This window comes from Coenobita brevimanus, chromosome 97 (assembly GCF_032717465.1).
Source record: "Coenobita brevimanus isolate Jiangsu-jjx chromosome 97, ASM3271746v2, whole genome shotgun sequence".
NCBI classification, from domain to species: domain Eukaryota; kingdom Metazoa; phylum Arthropoda; class Malacostraca; order Decapoda; family Coenobitidae; genus Coenobita; species Coenobita brevimanus.
Window position 1 is genome coordinate 28,521,768 of NC_137050.1, and position 21,295 is coordinate 28,543,062.

At 43.4% G+C, this 21,295-nt stretch overlaps 1 protein-coding gene across 1 annotated transcript in view; it reads left to right on the forward strand.

Moving 5' to 3' along the window:
- The window catches only part of baz (par-3 family cell polarity regulator), a 423,470-nt gene that overhangs the window by 235,420 nt on the left and 166,755 nt on the right, over window positions 1–21,295 (forward strand). Inside the window, exon 7 of the mRNA XM_080283282.1 lies at window positions 17,699–17,826. Coding sequence (XP_080139408.1) covers window positions 17,699–17,826 — 128 coding nt within the window. The remainder of the gene's footprint in view (window positions 1–17,698; window positions 17,827–21,295) is intronic.

Sequence of the window (21,295 nt, forward strand, 5' to 3'; positions counted from 1 at the left end):
AGTTTTGTTTTTGAGATTTTTTCTGCTAGTGGTCATATTTTTAAAAAATGTATTACCTTCAATATTGCAGGTAAAATCATCTTGATCATGGTTAGGATGTGTGTAAAAATCCATGAAAATTAAATGGAGCTCCGGAAATAGTGTACCCCTCCGTGCAGTGAAACAGTTATCGTCTCTTTGAGAACTGTAAACATTCATCAGTACATTTAATATAACAAAAAACTGCTTTTTTATGTATTATATTACAGGCCTACCCTGGTTTAACAATGCAATTGGTTAAGTAAAAACCCAGCGCTAGGAGGGGTATCATAAATCGGGGATGAGTTAACGCGTCAAGTATAGGGATGCCATTTTGAGCCTTGGATTTCTCCCTCAACCAAGTCCTGAACCCACCCAAATGAGTCCAAAAAAGTAAACTTCAAGCCAATCTATATGACCTAACAGCTGTAAAAGAAGCTAACCGAAGCCCAGCCCGTGTAAATTCCGTCCATCCATCATCCAATTCTACGTTGCCCCATGAGAAGTGTAGAAGCCCGGGGCTGGGCAATTTGGTCCTGACATTTAAGATGAGAGTGACCAGCCTCACTCATCCCTGAGTGGCATTACATGAGCAATAACCCCAACCACCCCTTGGATATAAACTTTCACCGGCTCAATCCTATTGGAGTGCTGTAATTACCCACTAAACCACCAGGTGCCATAATTTGGTTATATGGTTACCAGCCAGCGTAGTAAATGGTTTCCTGGTGTACGGGAAACCATTAGGCTTGTCACTCAGTGTCGAGTCACCCATAGGCAGAAGGAAGAGGAAAGAATGAAAGAAAGACAAAAGAGGGAGTGTAAAGTCACCAGTAGGCAGAAGGACAAGGAAAGTATGAAGTAAAGAAAGACAGAAGAGGAAGGAAGGAATGGAGAGAGGAGAGGAAAGGGCAGACACCCGTGAGTGGATGGTGAGTGCCCTCACTTACCACAATAAATGACTCACTAAAACCAACAAATAAAACCAGAAAATTATAAAAAATAGGTCAGAAAATATGAAACACCTCTCATCACTTATTACTTGTAAGTCCATGTCTAGTTCTGGTTGTCATCCTTTCTGTCCTCCCCTAGGCTAGGGGACAGGTGGCGCTCCCTAGCACTCACTCATCCTCCTCAAAGCCCTCAAACCCAATCTCTAGGGGGAGATGGGGGAGAAGCCTGGCGAGGTGATGTGATGGTACGAGCTAGACTGATGTGCTGGCTCTGGGGGTAGGGATGGGGTGCAATACGATGACACATGAGGTGGCAATGGGGTGCGATGCGATGACAGACAAGGTAGTGTGGAAGACACCTGTGATGACTGGTTAGGTGGTGAGGGAGACCGCTGTGATGACTGACAAGGTAACGAGGGAGACAGATATGGTGGTTCATGTCGTGGCGAGGGAGACAGAGGCGGTGGCCGAAGTGGTGTCGGAGATCGAGGCTGGGATGAAGAAGGTAGCGATGGAGTGGCAGAGTGCTGGAGTGGAGACTCAGACGACACGGGAGACAGGGATCGGCTTGAAGTGAGTTCCAGCACTAGAGGCTGAGCATGTCCTCAGAGGGAGAAGGACCTCGCAGTTCCTCTGCTGGTTGAGGGCTGGGGAGATCCTCTGTGGGTTGCTGGCATGGTGGGCACTTGTTTGAAGAAGGCAGTGATGGTAGTCTGCCTGGCCGCCCACTTCATTTCCTCCAGCATCGTCCTGTACACCTTCATCCCCTCCTCCAGCCAATCAGATGTGTCCCTGCTTCGTCCTGGGAGAGGGTTGTGAGTGCGCATAAGCACAATGACCTCATCAACCTTGGTCACCATCTCCTTCAGAATCTTCATGCTGAGGGCTCGCATCTCAGGGACGACCTCCTCCACCTGTGCCTCCTGGTGCGCCCACCGAATCTCCATATTGAGGAGCTCCTCATTGCAGAGCTTCTCTCTGTGGCTTTCCAGGACCTCCTCCACGTCCTGCTCGTCGACCTCCTTGAAGCCCACCTCGTGCAACAGTTGCACAGTTTCCTGCCACACCAGTTCTACCGGCAGTGCTCGCACACCCTTGGGGAAGCTGTTGAAGGAGTGAACGCACTCTGGCCACAGCTTGCGCCCACACACCATTTATGGTGGCCTTGCTTACTTCTTACCATGCAGCCGTAATGTTCTCGATAGTGTGGTGTATATTAAATCCTTTCCAGAAGGACTGCACCGTCATCTTGTCGTCGGTGTCACGCCCTTACCAACTGTTGCATAGTGTGGCGGAGGTAGTACACATTGAACATCTCAATCACCCCTTGGTCCATGGGTTGCAACAACGACATGGTGTTGGGGGGCAGGAAAACCACTTCTGTGTTGCTTGCTCAGTCTTTCACCAAAGGAGGCTAGGTGCGTTGTTCACTACCAAGAGAAATCTGTTTGTCAAGTTCTCCCTCAAGACATACTTCTTGAGAACACGAGAGGTACGAGTGGAAATATGACGAACAGATATCAGAAGTCAGTCAGGCCTTCTTGTTCGACTTCCAAATCACCCCGTAATTCTCCTTAGCATACCCCACCAGAGCCCTTGGATTTTCGGAGTTGTAAACAAGGAGCAGCTTAAACTAGAGGTCACCCTTGGCATTGCCCCTCAGCAGTAGTGTAAGCCAGTCCTGGCGTAGACTTTTCCTCTTTTGCAAGATGTGTCTTTAAGGACATTCTCTTCCAAAAGAGCCTAGTCTCATCAAAATTCAAAACCTGTTTCACACTGTAGCCACCCTCCTCGATGATGCACTTAAGTTCTTCAGGAAATGCTTCCACCGCTGCCGCATCTGCACTCACCACCTCACCAGACATCCTGAGGTTGTGGGGGTTTGCCCACCTCTTAAAGCAGTCAAACCACCCGTGGCTAGCATTAAGGGTTTCACTAGCCTCAAGATTTCATCTCACCTTTATTTCATCCCACAGGGATAGAGCCTTCGTGCATGTGATCATCTGACTTATGGACGCCTTCCTCCTGTTCTGGTCCTCCACCCATGTGCGGAGCATCCACTCCAGCTCCTCCATTGCAGGCCCTTTATGGAGGATGAGACAGGAGGCAGTGAAGATAGCAACCTCCCCAGCGGCAGCCTTGATGACCTCCCCCTTCTTGATGATGGTGGAAACAGTCAACTGGGCCAGGTGGAGAGCTGAGGCGATGACACACATGCCCTCACCCTAGTCGTGGTGCTTAAGAATATTGAAATTCATTTCCAGAGACACATTTTTACGAGAGTGCTTCACGGGCACATCACCAGCACCAACACTAGCAAGCCGCTTACCACTCCGACTAGGGTTACCACTACCACCATTAGCCCCACCATGTTCAGTGCCCTTACCAGACATGCTCACACTTATTCAGGCCAAAATTCACATAAAATCACACTCCACACAATTAGTATCACTGCCCTTCTCATGGCACTGCTGGGACACAGTTACAATGCGCTGCGATAGCAAGTTGCGTAATGTTGGTGATGCAACACGATGCGGGGTAGGCAAGCATAAGAGAGTTCCTCACTCAGAGATGGCCGGTGCAAGAAGGATGATATGGGTGCGCACCAGGTAAGCAATGGATGCAGGGGCTGCGCAAGTGTTTCTGCACATCCTGGCAGGCGGGCGGGCTCAGCTGGCTGCGGGAATGTGCATATTTCAAACTTATGGCCTATCACTCCAGGACAAAACATCAGAGGACCCATTGTTAAACTGTGGCTTGGTCATTGTTAGACAGGGTAGGGTGGTATTTCTCTCCCCATCTCAAATCCAGTGTATTGCATATAGGGGTATCATGAATTGGGGTTTGCCTGTACAGTACTTATTTTATTTTTTGCATAATAAAAATTTAAATTAAAACCCCCCAAATAGCTGTTTAATATTCAATTCTGACCAGATGGATGAGCAAAAATACATATCAAGATATGGGCTTGCAATATGTTATGTCACCGGGTATGCATCATTTACTATGGTAACGGCAGGTCTCATGGCAGCTGAACTTCAGTGGCGCCAACAATCACAAAATGACAAAATGTAAAATGTTTTATGCATGCCACACATGCCCATAAAGTGTCTTAGTAGATGTAAGTGCTGGAGATAAGCCTTTGACTCAACTGAAGTGATAATTCATAATAACTTGAAAGTGTTGATACCATTATCGTAAGGTAGATTCAACAGTATGAGTGTAAACTTGTGGGCGTTGAACCAATTACAGCAGGCCCTCGCCATACGATTAACCCTTACACCGCGTGCTTGTTTTGCTTTGACTTGCGGCTCCCGCGGGCATATTCGCGCTCCGAAAGACTCTCTAAGCCAAAAATCAGTTATTAGTCCTAGAATATTAAAATCACATATACTTATGGCACATACCTTCATCTTTCTCCTTGGGTGTTTGTTGAGCCTTCTTCGAGTACCGTAGGACTTGTGGAGACCTGTGAATTTGGGTAATGAAGTCTCCACTTTACACTTCCCGACAACTCGTAATATGATTACCACAGCCTGATGTTATCACTAGAAACACTAATCTATGGTTCTCAAATAGTTTGGAATCCATACTCCCCAAAAAAAACACTGTGAAAGCAATGAAAATTACGAGGGAGTATGACCATCCCACTTCCGATCATTTGCCGCTAGTGTTGTCTATTATTCATAAAAACACTCAAAGTTTATATTTCTGTTATTATATAACACTTATATATATCTACAGTCTTTATCCATAAGTTTCCTTCAGTAATAGTAGTTTATTGTCACTGTAGGGATTCAATTTCTTTCAGTAAAATACGTAGCATTCACTTTCTCGTCCTGTATACTAGCATTGAGAGTGAATATCACTTTCACCTTCACTCTCATAACTCATAGTATTCATACATGCTAGAGTGAAACTTTCACTTTCATTACTACTGGTATATATACTTGTATTCTTATAATACCACTCATTTACATTTCTATTTACGTTCTCTGTTTACATTATTTACATTTCTGTTTTAATTACACTGTGTTATGCACTGTCACTTGAAGTAACTTATAAAACTATTTTCCACTGTTCACTCATATTTACATTCATTGCTTTCTTGCTGTTTACACATTATTTACACTTTATTTACAATTCCACTTGCACTGTTTTACTCAATAAAAAGATCATAGTCACTCTTTATCAATTGTCAGCCCTTTACCTTTTTCCACACGAGGTTTAGTAGGGGGTAAAGATCACAGGGCCCTTTGCATGGGGGTAAAAAGTGGCAGAAGTTAGCAGGAGCAAACAGACGTACCTTCACATTGGAAGATGACAGTGAACTGATAGGGGTGGGCCGGGGTGGCCTACCTAGGGAAATGCATTACTGCCAATGTCAGCTTCTTGACAGCTGCTAATATATAGCAGTGAAATGATTGGCAGGAAATCTAGACAATACATTATAAATTAGGTAGTTCCAGGTGAATGTAAATATCACTTAGGCTTCTCCCTTCCCTCCTTATATATATTTTTAGTACGAGAATAGATTATACGGCATATTTCAAGGGGAAATAAACAGCGAAAATTAGCGAACGAGTGCACGTGAGGTGTTGTCAGGTGATAATTAGCCAATTCCAGGTGTATGGCACTATCACTTACCTTATTTCTTTTTTGTATATATTATTTGGTATAAGAATAGGGCATAGGGCTTATTTCAATGGATGAAATCAGTGGAAACTTTCAGGGAAGATTTACTTAGCGTAGAATACAGTGTGGTGTCCTGCAATAATTAGGTAGTTCCAGGTGAATGTAAATATCACTTAGGCTTCTCCCTTCCTTTCTTATATATATTTTTATTACGAAAATAGATTATACGGTATATTTCAAGAGGAAATAAACAGCGAAAATTAGCGAACGAATGCACGTGAAGTGTTGTCAGGTGATAATTAGCCAATTCTAGGTGTATGGCACTCTCACTTACCTTATTTCTTTCTTGTAAATATTATTTGGTATAAGAATAGGGCATAGGGCTTATTTCAATGGATGAAATCAGTGAAAAATTCCAGGAAAGATTTACTTAGCGTAGCACGGCCGGGCAGGCGAGAGGATAGAGCAATGGAGGGGAGGTAGGGAGGGGAGTCAAGAACGAGGAGAAATGGCTAAATTGTCAACAATGGATGGGAGTACAGATGAGATTAGGAGTGCTGACTAGTGTTTGACATTGGCAGTACTGATAGATGATACAAGCCACCACTTGAAAGCCCGGGCAAATTCAAAATAACACAGAATCACAAAAGTGTTGCCCCGCTGTATGATCCCTTGCTCCCAAGCATCACAAAAGTGATGCCCTGCGGTTAAGAGGTTAACCAGCATGTGATGGAGTGCTTATACGACGATGAATATGTTTGGACCTTTTTTCGATATACGATAGATTTTTTGCTTGCATGATGATTATGATACTGTACAAAGCCTCACTGGTCAATATATGATTGCTTTTTATGGTTGTACACTTGCCCTCACCCAGCTATACAGTCATTTGTTTGTTCAGAGATGGCCTTTCCACCCATCACTGTCAGAAGTGATGGTGTCAGTGATGGAACAGTAGTGTAGTTCTTGCAGCAAGTGGTGTGAAATACATACAGTGCCAGGTTAAGTGAGTTGCAAATGTGTTTTTGGCCTTTTATTTTTGGTGGTAAGCAGCAAGTCAAGTGAAACTACAGCCACTTTTGGCAAATTGGAAACTGTTGGGTTGTTGGGTGAATTACCATTTGCCAAAAAAAGTATCCCTACTGAACCCATGTTATAAAACTCGGTATACGGTAAATAATTATGCAGTGATTTTTTTCAGATTCGTCCTCATCTTAAAGTGAAGGCATGCTGGAAGTTTATACCCTTACATTATTTTACAGGCAAACCCTGATTTATGATACCCTTAGATCTGATACTCCGGGATAGTGATGTGGGTAGAAGTACCACCCTATCCCGCCTATCGTAGGCCAACCCGCAGTCTTGCAGTGGGTTGTTATTTTTGTTTACCGATTTCGATGATATGTTAGATTTAAATTTTGTGTTTAGGTTGATTCATAAACTGTTTTTACACTTAGATTATTGTGTTATAGTCTTATGTGGGGTGAAAACTGTCATGTGGGGTACAGATTCTCACTCCTCAGACGAGGTACAAAACATTGAGGACAACTAGGTGACTCAACAAAAAATATATCATCTTTGATCATTGAACTGTCATTTAACGTATCATGGAATACATAATAATAATTTGAAATTAATATTAATAATTATGAAAACCTTAGAGAGTAAATATTTCATGCATTGATGAAAACTATGACATCTATAAATCATGTGTTTACATTCAGGCTGTTCAAGGAGAAACGCTTTGAAAATACAAAGGAATTTCTAAACAAATGTTGGAAAATAAGAGAGGAGAAAATAATGGAGCTGAGCAACCAGAACAGTAGCTAAAACAGTATAAAGAGGGGCCATTGAAAAGACTATATCAATCACATCATCACTTGATAAATCATGTGTTTACATTTGGGTTGTTCAAGGGAAAACGCTTTTCAAATACAAAAGAATTTCTAATTAAATGTTGGAAAATAAGAGAGAAGAAATTAAAGGAGATCAGCAACCAGAACAGTGACTAACACAACATAAACAGGAACTTTGAACAGGCTGTGCCAACTGCATCATCGATTGATAAATCATGTTTACATTCTGGCTGTTCAAGGGAAAACAGTTTGAAAATACAAAGGAATTTCTAAATAAATGTTGGAAAATAAGAGAGAAGAAAATAAAGGAGCTCAGCAACCAGAACAGTAACAAAAACGACATAAAGAGGGGCCATTGAAATGGCTATCCCGATTGCATTCCCTGTCGAAAATTCTCCGTCAAAGCATCATCGATTCTCCATCACAACAATTCGTACCTTGGACGATACTACATCATCCATACATTATTATTATGCATAACAAATGTTTATTTAAATGTCTAGGGACCGTCTGATGGTGGTATTGTATACAGTGCTGCTGCTTCTTCTCCCGAGTTTGAATACGAGTTAGAGATCGCATTCTCCGGTAACCTTGACTGGGAACAAGCGAGTCATGCACTGGTTTTAGGCTTAGGTTAAGTTCCTCTACAGCTGTTAGGCCATTTAGATTGGCTTTAAACTTTTTTTTTGGACTTATTTGGGTGGGTTTAGGACTTGGTTGGGGGAGCCAAGGCTCAAAAATGCATCTCCATACGTAACATGTTAAATCTACCCCAAGGTACGATCTCTTGCCTAGCAGTGGGTTTTTACTTATGCTGTACCAATTGCATCGTTAAACCAGGGTATGCCTGTATTTGGTTAGTGCATGTTTTCATTACAGTAGAGTTGCACTTTAAGACAAAGGGGAGCAATGATCTCACAATAACATGAGCATTTAATTTCTCCGTTATTTATTCAGTAACAAGATAATATCACTCATTTGCTTGGGAGAAGCTGTGTGGCAAGTGGGTGCATATAGGTTTTGGATTTTCAGATGGCTGCCTTTGTTTAAAACTCTTGTGTTGTGCTTTTATTGTTTACTGCTAGGGCTCCATGACCCAATCCGACCCACGTGAACCACATCGCATACCTGCCACTGCCTGCCTCATTTGTTGTATTGATTGTTGTTGTGTCTAGAAGCATTTCTATATTTCTTTGCACCTCATTTGAGTCATTAAAACCAAAAGGCCGCAAGCACCATTCTTTTTTTTAATGAGAAAAACGTCCCTAAAGTTTTCTCAGCAACTATTATAGATACACAGCTGGGAATTGCTTTATTTTAAATGTATGGGCCATAGAATGCCCATACCTTTAAAATAAAGCAATTCCCAGCTGTCTGTCTCTAGTAGTTGCTGAGAAATCAAAAACTTTAGACACTTTTTCTCATAAAAAAAAAAAAAAAATGGTGTTTGCGGCCTTTTGGTTTTTAAACGCTCCATTTCATATCATAACTCTGAGCATGTGGTTCCAGACTGACTTTAGTTACAGTGCCTAAGCACCCTGAATGTGTTAAGAATACAAGAAAAGCATTTACTCTCAAGGAAAAAGTAAAGTTATTGGCCGAAGTTGCGGGTAGTGTGGAAGCTTATAGTGAACAAGAGTAATATTCTGACAGTCAGATAAAATGAGTCGGATGTGTTTATGATGTGGATAGTCTCTTTGTTGGAGAATTATAAAAAACTAAAAATGTTAATGATGAGGGAGCAATGAAAGTCTAGTTACTGCATTTAGTGCAGATCTCTTCGCACAGACTTTCTCCTCCAATTCCACCTTAGACGATTCTGGTGCTGTTCCTCCATCGCTTCCCCCCTCTGACTTCCTCATGGCTGACATTAAAATTTCTTCAGTTGATGTATTTTCTGCCATCACTGGCCTCAGTACTAACAAGGCATATGGGCCTGATGGGGTCCTTCCTGTTGTTCTCAAGAACTGTGCTTCTGTGCTTACACCCTGCCCAGGCAAACTCTTTCGCCTTTGTCTGTCAACTTGTACCTTTCCTTCTTGCTGGAAGTTTGCTCTCATTCAGCCAGTCCCAAAGAAGGGTGACCACTCCCAACCCTCCAACTATCGTCCAATTGCTTTAACGTCCTGTATTTCAAAAGTTTTCGAGTCAATTCTTAATAGAAAAATTTTAAGGCATCTTTCCTATCACAACCTTCTTTCTGATCGTCAGTATGGGTTCCATCAGGGACGCTCCACAGGCGATCTTCTCACCTACCTTTCAGACTCCTGGTCATCCTCCTTTCGGGACTTTGGTGAAAGCTTTGCCATTGCACTTGACATCTCAAAGGCTTTCGATCGAGTCTGGCATAAATCTTTAATTTCCAAACTGCCCTTTTACGGTTTCTATCCTTCTATCTGTGCCTTCATCGCTAGCTTCCTTTCTGGTCGTTCTATAGCCGCTGTTGTAGACGGCCATCGTTCTTCTCCTAGATCTATCAACAGTGGTGTTCCTCAGGGCTCTGTCCTATCACCAACTCTCTTCCTTTTATTCATCAATGATCTTCTGAGCTGTACATCTAACCCTATCCACTCATATGCTGATGACTCCACCCTTCACCTTTCCATTCGGTTCCCGCAACGTCCATCTCAACAGTTACTTCAACAAACAAGGGATGAGGCTATGGCACACCTAATGTCTGACTTGGCTCGTATCTCTGACTGGGGTAAAAATAATATGGTTGTCTTTAATGCATCTAAGACTCAGTTCTTACACCTATCAACCCGACAGAATCTTCCACAGGTATACCCACTAATGTTTAATAATATTCAGCTTAATCCTGCATCATCCTTGAACATGCTTGGAGTTTCATTTACTCGGGACTTATCTTGGAAAGATCATTTTACATCTCTTGTAAAATCTACTTCCAAGAGATTGGGTGTGCTAAGCCGACTCCGCTCTCTCTTTACCCCTGCACAATTGTTGACTCTATACAGGGGTTTTATCCGCCCCTGTGTGGAGTACAACTCTCATGTGTGGGGAGGCTCCCCACATACAGCTCTTCTCAATAGGATGGAGTCAAAGGCTTTTCGTCTCATTAACTCTCCTCCTCTTACTGACTCCCTTCAACCTCTGTCTCTTCGCCGCACTGTTGCATCTTTATCTCTTTTCTATCGCTGCTTTAATGGTCACTGCTCCTCTGAACTGTCTGCTTGCATTCCTCCACCTCTACGACGGGCGCGTAGCACCCATCTGGCAGCAAACTCTCATCCCTTTTCTGTCCAACTCTCTAATGCAAGAGTTAACCGTTACTCCCAGTCTTTCATTTATGCAACAGGTCAGCTCTGGAACTGTCTCCCTCTGTCTGTATTTCCTGCTGCCTATGATCTCCAGTCTTTCAAACTTGGTGTGTCCAGGCATCTCAAAATGATCGGATCTTGAATTTGGCTCTATATTGTATTTTGTTTTTCTCTTGGAGGGAACTGTTACTGCGGGCTCATGGCCTTTGGTTCCTTCTTCCTCGCATTAAAAAAAAAAAAAAAAAGTGTGAAAAAGGCTTTGTGACCGATCTTTGTTATGAACTGACGGACTCGGGGCTAGAAGATTCGGCTCCTATGGAATGTGAAGTCTATGTGTTTACATAAGAAGTTAGGTAAGTTAATTATGTTAGTTTAGTTCTTGTGAATTATACTATCATAAAAATTATGCTGCTTGGCTGACTTGTTTCTTGTTCGGGATTTCGGTACTGCATTTGAATTTAACAGAGAAATTGTAAGCAATCACTCCTTGCTGATGATTTCAATATATTTTTTTTCCTTTATTTCTGATGACTAATGATACTATAAAAAATAGTTTCACACTGCATTTTTTTTAATGACAGTATGCCAAAAGTAATTCTTGGCAAAATATGCATGATGCTGGGCATCGATTTTTCATGTGTTGATTAGGTCAGTAGTTTTTGCCTGGGTGGTATTGGGGTCTGTTAAGATTAGGCTTGATGGCAGTCTTTGGTGTTTAATGAGGAGTATTGGGGGACAAAACTTCTTGGTTAGGTTAGGATGTGCTGATGTTTCCAGTTGGCGAGATTTTATGTAAACACACTGCCTTGGGTGTCTTAAGGCAGAGATATTTGTAATACCCTATATTTTCATAAAAAAAAAAAAAAGGGGGGGGGGGCTTCCAGAACCTAACCCCCCATTTTACATTTAAATATGTCACTTTTTTGGACAAATTTGATTCACAACGAGGATCAGCATAACCTAAGTCTTGCTGCATGAAGACTGTAGTGTACGTATTGTGTTACAGCAGACCTTGTAACATGATGAACCGGTATGTGATGAGTTACTTATATGATGACAGAAAAATCTGAACTGTTTTTCAGTATACAGTAGCATTCTCGGTTATACGATCATTATGATCCTCTATGAAGCCACACTGGTCGATGTACGATTGCTGTTTTTGCTCACATGATTGCCAACACTCAGAGTTACGTGTTTATTCTAAGATGGCATTTGAACACTTCACTACTGGATGTGTTTGTGCTGGAATAACAATGTGGTGTTGGATAGGAGGAGGCCGTAGCACGGGCCGAACAGGGTGGTACTCCCGAGTGGAATGGGAATGCTGGTGATAGGGAAAGATGGAGCTCCTGTTTCACTAGCTATTTAACCATCCCCCTTTGCTGACCTTTCCAGTGTGACAGTAACATGGAGAGTAGACCAGCATACTCTCCCAAACATTTCCTCTAACTATCTTATGCACTACACCACATGCACTTTACATTTCTCACAACATATCCCACTACATTACAGGGGTTGGCTCCAGCAAGGGCATGCGCCCAGAAAACTTTGCCCCTGCTACCTAGTGGCAGACTTCTGGAGGGAGGTGTGATGGGGGTTCCGCCGGCATAGATCATGGGTCCAGGGTGAGATGGGGCTTGGGCCTGTTCTAGAGGGTACAGGGCATTACGGTTCCCAGGCTGCTGCTTCCGCCCAATAGAGAAGGGCCCGAACCTTGGAGTAGTGCCCCAGGAGGCTGCCCTATCAGTGGATGTATTATGGCGGGATAGTTGCAGTGCCAAGGCGCGCTTGGAGGGTGTCCCTGCTGCTGTCCTGGCAGGGTGCCCCGAGGCCACTACCACAGCCACTGGTAAGCTGGTGGGCTAGGGGTCCCAGATCCATTGCCTGGACCTGGGACTGTGCAGTGAGTGGGGCCTGTGGTATGTCTGTCCCCCTTTATTAATACTGAATATGACAAAATGCATGAATAAGTTTCAAAGCAAGCCTGAGGACAGTAAATCACCCAGGGGGCTGAGGGTGGGTTCATGGAATGTGGGAAGTTTGAGGGGAAGAGCGGGGGAAGTAGTTGAGGCATTCAGTAGGAGGTGGGTGGATGTGGCGTGTTTGCAGGAAGTCCGGTACAGGGGTGGATCAGCCAGAAAGATTGTTGGGAAGGACTGTTGCTATAAGTTGTTTTGGCAGGGGGGGACAGATGGATATGGTGTTGGTGTGATGGTTGCGGAGAAATGGGTGGAATATGTTATGAATGTTATGAGAGTAAGCGATAGGATATTGGTAGTGAAAATTCTGTAAGGTAGAAAGAAAGCTGTGATTATATCGGCATATGCTCCACAGGCAGGAGTGGATGAAGCAGAGAAAGATAGATTTTGGGATGATTTAATACGTGTAGTGGGTGGTATGTGAGATGATGCGATTGTGGTTTTGGGAGGGGACTTAAATGGTCATGTAGGTGAAGCAGCACAAGGTTATGAAGGAGTGGATGGGGGATGTGCGTATGGTATAAGGAATGCAGAAAGGGAAAGGATACTCGAGTTTGGGGAGGCAGTGGACATGATTGTGTGCAACACATGTTTTAGGAAAAGAGACAGTAGATTAATTACGTATGAGTCTGGGGGAAAAAGCAGTCAGGTAGATTATTTTCTGGTTAGGAGGGCTGATAGGAGGTTAGTGAGGGATGTTAAAGTTATAGGAAGTGAGGAGTGTGTGCAGCAGCACAAACTATTGATTTGCGATATGGTGCTTAAAGAACGAGTGATGAAAAAGAGGACTTATGTACCTAGGAGCAAAATATGGAAGCTGGAAAACCAAGTAGTAAGGGATGCCTTCTATAGCGAGTTGAGGAGAGTGGTGGCTGAACAGGGAGCTGTAGACAGAGGCATTAATGAACAGTACAGAGCCCTCAAGAACAATCTCTTGAGAGTTACTGATGTAACATGCGGTTGGACAAGAGGACCACCAAGACATAAAGTAACTTGGTGGTGGGATGAGGGTGTAGAAGCAGCAGTTAAGGAGAAATGAAGCTTTTCCGGGAATGGAAGAAGAGTGGTAGCAAAGAGGAATATTTGGCTGCCAAGCATAGGGTTAGAAGAGAGGTATACAGGGCAAAGTCTGAGTCACAGAGACTTTACTTGATAACCTAAATCATGAGGAAAGGAAAAATATGATATTTAGGGTGGCAGGTCAGGTGAAGAGGGATAATCGGGATATTATAGGTGAGCAGTGTGTGAAGAATGATGAAGGAAGGGTAGTGGTGAACAGTGAGGATATTAAAGACACATGGAGAGAGCATTATAACCGGTTGTTGAATGAGGAGTTTGACTGGGACAGGGAAGGTTTGGAGCCAGCAGATCCAGTGTCTGGCTCTTGGCCTTTGATTGATGCTGCTACTGTGAGTGAGGCAATAGGCAGGATGAAGGTGGGGAAGGCAGCAGGTGTGTCTGGGTTGACTGCCGAAATGTTGAAGGCCTCAGGTGATATAGGGGTGAGGTTAGTCACTGACCTGATAAATAGGATTATTTATGAGTGTGTTGTCCCAGATGATTGGCTGAAGAATGTAATTGTAAATGTGTTTAAAGGGAAGGATGATGCCCTGGAAAGAGGAAATTATAGAGGTATAAGCTTTTAAATCAGATAATGAAGGTAATGGAGAGAGTTTTAGAAGGTATGATTAGAGAAAGAGTGAATGTTGATGAGATGCAGTTTGGGTTTATGCCAGGTAGGGGGACCACTGATGCCATATTCATTGTTTGCCAGCTTCAGAAAAAATATATTGGTAGGGGAAGGGACCTTTATTTTGTTTTTGTTGATTTGGAAAAGGCCTTTGACAGAGTCCCTAGAGAGGTGGTGAAGTGGGCAATGAGAAAGCTTGGCTTGGAGGAGTGGCTGGTTAGGGTGATTATGGCTATATGTGTGGGTGCTCACACCCAGGTAAGAGTGAATGGAAATTTGAGTGATGAGTTTTCTGTGAATGTTGGTGTGCATCAGGGGTCAGTTTTGAGTCCCATGTTGTAGTAGTAGTAGTAGTAGTAGCTGTTCCCTAGGCAGTCTGGCTGAACAGCCCCGAGTCCCTTAGGAAGGCCATGGCCAAGACCGGGCTTTCCCACAGAGCTCTCAAAGAGTTGTTGTGTTGTTGGCGTAGGTGATTGTGTGCAATGCAGTCTTCCATAATGTGCTTAATAGTATGGGGTGCTGTGTTGCATCCTGGACAGGCATCAGCGATGGAGTCATCCAGCCTCTTCTGGTAGCTTAAGAGGGCTGGATGGTGCCCAAAGGAGCATAATGAGCAGGTCCAGGTGTTTGTGTAATGTTTTCTGGATGCAAGTGTTGTGCAGGTGTAATGGGTCCAGTTCTTGCAGGAATTGCACTGAACTGAACCCTTTGTGTGTTGGCTCGATGTGATAGGTTTCGAGCATGTTGGACATATGTATTTGTTGGTGGGTCCTGGATTGCTCTCAGTGTCCCCGGCTAGAAGAAGTTATCGAGAAATGACAGCTGGGGAGTCATTTCTTGGTGTAGAAAAAACGGTGTTGTTGTGTGTGTTGTGTTGGGAGATGTGGTACTTGCCTGGGCGACCGAAGCCACTCCCAGGTACTCGAGCGCTGTGAGGGGCTGGGGGGGGTTTGCGGTGGTTTGGGCCCCATGCTGTCCTCCTCTTCTCTTCGACAGTCTCTGGGAGGTAGACCCACGATGAAGACGCCACCGCTTCAGGTCCAGTCCCATGTTTATCATGATACTTGAAGCCCTGTCACGTGACTGTAGAAACGGACTCCCATGGGAGTTGTTGTATGCTGATGATTTGGTGTTGATTGCAGAGAGCAAAAGGAAGGCGAAGGAAAGGTTTAGGAAGTGGAGAGATGGTATGGAGCACAAGGGCTTAAGGGTAAATGCAGATAAAACAAAAGTGATGATATCTAGGGTTGGTGGCGGTACTGTCAAAGACGAGGGAGAGTGGCCATGTGCAGTTTGCCACAAGGGCGTGGGAAGTAATTCCGTCTTGTGCAGTGTTTGTGATAAGTGGGTGCAGAAGAGATGTAGTGGTATCAGAGGTAGACTGCGAGATAATGCTGTTTATGTGTACAGCGTGTCGGGGAGAGCAGGAGGAGATTGTCAGACGTGGAAGGATTGAACTTGTTAGTGAATCTCTTGAGTGTGTGGAAGAGTTTTTTATTTGAGAGACATGTTGTGTGCTGGAGGTGGGGCTGGAGCTAGCTCTGTGGCTAGGGTGAGAAGTGGTTGGAAGAAGTTCAGGGAGTTCTTGCCTCTCCTGACATTGAGAGGACTCTCCCTACGTGCTAAGGGTTCTTTGTATGCAGCATGTGTTAGGAGTGTAATGCTGTATGGTAGTGAGACCTGGGCAGTGAAGGAGGAGGATATTTGTCGGCTCAGACGTACAGAAATGACAATGATTAGGTGGATGTTTAGTGTGTCCCTGCGTCCATGGTCTGGGGGGGCTGGGTTTACGATGGAAGAGTTGAGAGGTAGGATGGGACTGGAGTGTATTGGTGTTGTGATGAGGAGAGGTAGATTGAGATGGTTTGGACATGTGGAGAGGATGGGGGATGATAATTGGGTGAGGAAAGTGAGAAGTGTTAATATTGGGGATGGGGTTATGAGGGGTAGACCAAGAAAGACATGGGACGAGGTCATCAAGTGTGACCTCAGGGTTAAGGGACTGAACATGGAGGCTACAATGGATCATGCAGCATGGAGAGCCGCCATTAGGTGACCAAGGCTAACGCATGCAAACATATTGGAGCCTTTAAAAATGAAACGAAAATGAAACGAAACGGAGTTAAAGGACGAAGTGTAGTGCACAAGTGAAATATAGGTATACCCCAGTTTGACGATGCAGTTAGTTAGGTAAAAACCCATCGTTAGGCGGGGTATCATATATCAAGGTAGTTTTAACATGTAAAGTAATGGGATGTCATTTTCAGCTTGGGGTTTCCCCCTAAACCAAGTCCAAAACCCACCCAAATGAATCGAAATATAAGTTTAAAACCAGTCTAAATGGCCTAACAGCTGTAAAAGAAGCTAACCTAAGCATAACACCTGTAAATAACTCACAGAAAACCAACAAGTAAAATCTGAAAATCATCAAATATATGTCTGGAAAAAATCAAGCTTAGCTGTACCCCAGAATAACAATGTTCACCCCACCTGTGGCTAAAACACGTTAATCTGAGTCTAAAAACAGTTTATAAATCAATCTGAACACACACTTTTAGTCTAAAATATAATCAAAATCGGTAAAAAAAATAAAAACCTATTGTTAAACTGGGGTTTTGCCATCGTTAGGCAGGGTATGGTGGTATACCTACCCCCATCAATAAGCTGGGGTATCATATATCGGGGTATTACTGTACCCAGTAACTACCAGCTTAGGTGATTTAGAAACTCATATCTAGATTCACCATTGGTGGCAAGCATTAATTCATTGATGTGCAGTGAAGTGAAATAACTACAGCTTAAGTGAGTTGGAAACTTTTTTAAGACTTTGTTGGGTGAGTTGGAAACTTTTTTAAGACTTTGTTGGGTGAATTACCCTTGACCAAAAACATTCCCAATGGCCCCTGTTATACCTGACTCGGTATACGATAAATTGTCATGTGATGGATTTTCCCAAATGCATCCTCATCGTAAAGTGAGAGGGTGTGCTGTAGTTTGGTGGACCATTAAACCATGATCAAGGAAGCTTGACTGTACAGTATTAGTAGTGGTATCAGTACAGTACAAGGTTAATAGAAGTAATAGAAAGTTAATTTTAAACCACTGCATACATTTGATATTAATATTATACCTGGTAACATTATCATTGAAGACTTTTTCCAGAATTTTGGTATTCTTCTGCAATTTGTGTTTATGCAGTGAAGTACAGTTCAAACAGTGTTAGTTGTTAATAATTTCATAAGGTTGTTTTTAAAATTTTCCAAGTTTTTTTTTCTCATCAACCCTCCAGAGCTCAAGAAATTTTCAAAGACGCCATGCTGACTCCAGAGCTGCGTTTACGAGTGGTGAAGAGAACTCCCATCAGCCACCACCACCAACATAGCTCCTCCTCAGAGCTAGTTGAGGCAGAAGAGAGATGTGAGTCTTATTTACAGTTGTTGGAGTTATACTCTTTGGACTTATCCCCTTGAACACGATGATGTCTTTATTTTTTAGTTTGACCTTTTTACTTTCAGCTTACAAAAGGTCTCACTGAAGAGTTAATGAAGGCCATGCAGTATCCAACTCCTCTAGTTTTAAAATATCTCCTAAGCTGAATCAAAACATTTAACCTCTTCGGTACAGGACCTCCTGTTGCACATGACGTGGTGTTTCCAGCTTTTTCCCATGGTGTACTGGTGCAATATTATACCAAATAAGTGTCATGTATCTTATGTAACAAGGAACTATTCTAAACCGCTTTGTAGAAGATCTGAATGGAGTAAATTATATATAAATAATAATAATAATATAATAATAATAATCATCATCATCATCTACAATACTAAAAGAACAAATTACAAAAGTCACAGAGAGAGGAAATTACCTCTCAGTCAGAAAAGTATTTGAAAGCATCTCCAGGCATTGTAAGGGGTGAGGGACCTAGCGCAGGATTTATGCCTGAGAATTGTGCAGTGAAGTGTGGTTTTTCTTCCAGCCGCTTATCATTGAATATGTCCGACACCAAGCACCAGCCTCCCTCCACGACACGTTCCTCAATATCACTCGTTTCGTCACTTATTTCACTGCTTGAGAGGTCGTCATCACTCTCAGATCCACTATCATCTGGTATAAATTCTTCTCCAGAACTATCACTGAGCACCTCCGCCATGTTGAGAAAAAAACGGCAGAAAAAACAGCGAAAAAAACAGCTCAACACCCCCCTGACTGACCACAGTAGGCAACTGATTGGTTGAGCTGACTTGCTGATAGAGCATAGACGCCACAGAGTCCGTAACCAAGAGTTCCCTGTGATTGGACGAGGCCAAAAAGGGGAAGAGCTAAAACTGGACTAATAGGTGTGTCCCGCATTCTGTATCAATGACTGGAAGCCTGGGCCAGCTGCTCTATACTTCCCAGACTCATCACAATAATTTGACGTCGGGGAAACATCATGGCCCTGCTGACCGGATGGATCATGACGTTGTACTTATGTCTCTCTCTCTCTCTCTCTCTCTCTCTCTTTTTTTTTTTTTTTTTTTTTTTTTTGTTCGACTCTGGGCAAAGGCTTCAGGGCCTATATCTTGGGGGCAGTAGCCTATCCCAAGGCCCAGTAGTCCTCCTACACCTCCACATGTCACCACTTTGGCACTAACACCCACCGTCCTTATTGAATACATGCTAGGGCTGTCTCATACAGGACTGGTGTATTGGTATTAGCGGGGGTATTTTTACGACATGTCGGCGGGTCATCAGGTAGATCTGGAAAGTCTGCTTTTTATGAAACTCAAATCCTTAAACTGTCCCCTGCCCCAGCCAGGATTCGAACCTGGGTCCATCAGGACTGCAAGCTGCCTCTCTACCAATTCAGCCACCGCCTCCCCCCATGGTACCGAAGGGGTTAAAATTAACTGGAATAGAATAGGAGAGATGCCACAATAGTGAAGTAGTTAATCCATTCAGTCCAATAGCATCTTTTAGGTTCTGCTGCATTTTAATCACTCTACCACTAGATGATTTTATTCAGTGATTTTTAGTGTAATAGTGAAGGGATTATTTGTGGCTACATTTAACCCTTTAAGCTTCATATCAAATTGTTTATAAAGGCTCTAGCATGCTTGCATGCATCGGCCATTGTCACCCAACTGCAGCTGTCCATGCTTCTCAGTCTCTGGCAGCCTCTCTGTTCAGTCCATTTTCCTTGAGGTCACATACTGTGACCTTGTCCCAGGTCTTTTTCAGTCTGCCTCTCACAGCCCCACCACCGATGTAAACACTTTTCACCTTCCACACCTCAATTTCCATCCTCCATCCCCTCAACATGCCCAGACCATCTCATTCTACCCCTCACAGCATCAACAGACTCCAGTTCCATCCTTTCTTTTGACTCTTCTGTCATAACTTTAGCTCCCTCAAGCCTCTCATTCAAGGAGGCAGTATCATCATCATCATCATCGCCATTATCATCTGGACTTCCTTTCCCATCATAGGGCAGGGTGAGGAGTAGCAATGTCCAGACAACCCAATCCAATTGGCCACACTTCCATTCGCTCACCATTCAAGCCCCCGGAATCCTGGCTGTATCTGATACGCCAAAAGCATTCACCACATTCTGTTGCTTGGTATAAAAGTATCCGATAAGTCAATCCAGATGGTGTCACGTTAAAATAGGGTGCCAGATCTCTGATCATGCGCTTCTCCTCACAATATTCATCCAGCCAGCTCGATCTCTAGTCAGTCCCCTAGCCTCACCGACTTCCAAACCTCTGTTCCTCACACACTCATCAACCATATCCCTCCACCTTCTCCTTGGCCTACCTCACCTCCTCCCACCTTCAGAGTCACTCAGATATACCTTTTTCACCACTCTGTTGTTATCCATTCTCTCCACATGACCATACCATTTCAGTACACTCTCTTTGAATCTGGTATCCACAGACTTCCTGACTCCACATCTCTCATAAATCACATTATTTTGTATCCTCTCCACTCTGTGTACTCCATGTACAGTCCTCAGCAGTCCCATCTCCACTGCTTTCACTCCTGACTTTTCATTTTCTTGCCACACCATAGTCTCACATCCATATGTTAAAGTTGGCACTAACACTCCTTTATGTAAGCCTCATGCAGCTGCAACAATCAAGCCTCTGTTTCTTATCAAGGCCTTCATTGCACCAGCAACTTTCCTTCCTTGTGTCACTCTACTTTCCACTTCTTTTGCACATTTTCCTTTCTTTTCTATCACTGTACCCAGGTATTTGAACTCTCTCACCAATTCCAGACACTCTCCATTCACTGTAACATCACACTGGGAGGCACCTTCTCTCTCAGTAACCATCACTTTGTTCTTTTCAACATTTACTCTCAAGGCACGGTGCTCACAAACATCAGCAAAACTCTGCACTAGTCTCCCAAATTCTTGTTCGGTATTTGCAGGTAGTACTGGATCGTCAGCGTACAACAAATTTGAGATATTCCATCCATCACCATTCATTACTGATGCCATCCCTCTCTCCATTACTTGTGTTTTTACTTTTCTCATCACCCCATCCAAATATATTTTGAACAACCATGGGGACATCATACAATCTTGTCACATGCCCACACCGATTGTGAACCATTCACACAGATGCCCATTAACCCTTACACATGCTTCACTGCCATCATAAAAACTCTTGACGGCACCTAACAGCTTACCATCTACACCGTACATGTGCAAAACCTTCCACAATTCTTCTCTGTCTGTTTTGTTGTATGCTTTTTCCAGATCCATGAATGCCATAAACACCTTATAGTCCTTCTCACAAACCTTCTCCACTATCTGTCTCTGCAAATATTTGATCCACACATCCTCTGTCATTCCTAAAGCCACCTTGTTCATCACTCACCAGGACTTATGATATCTATC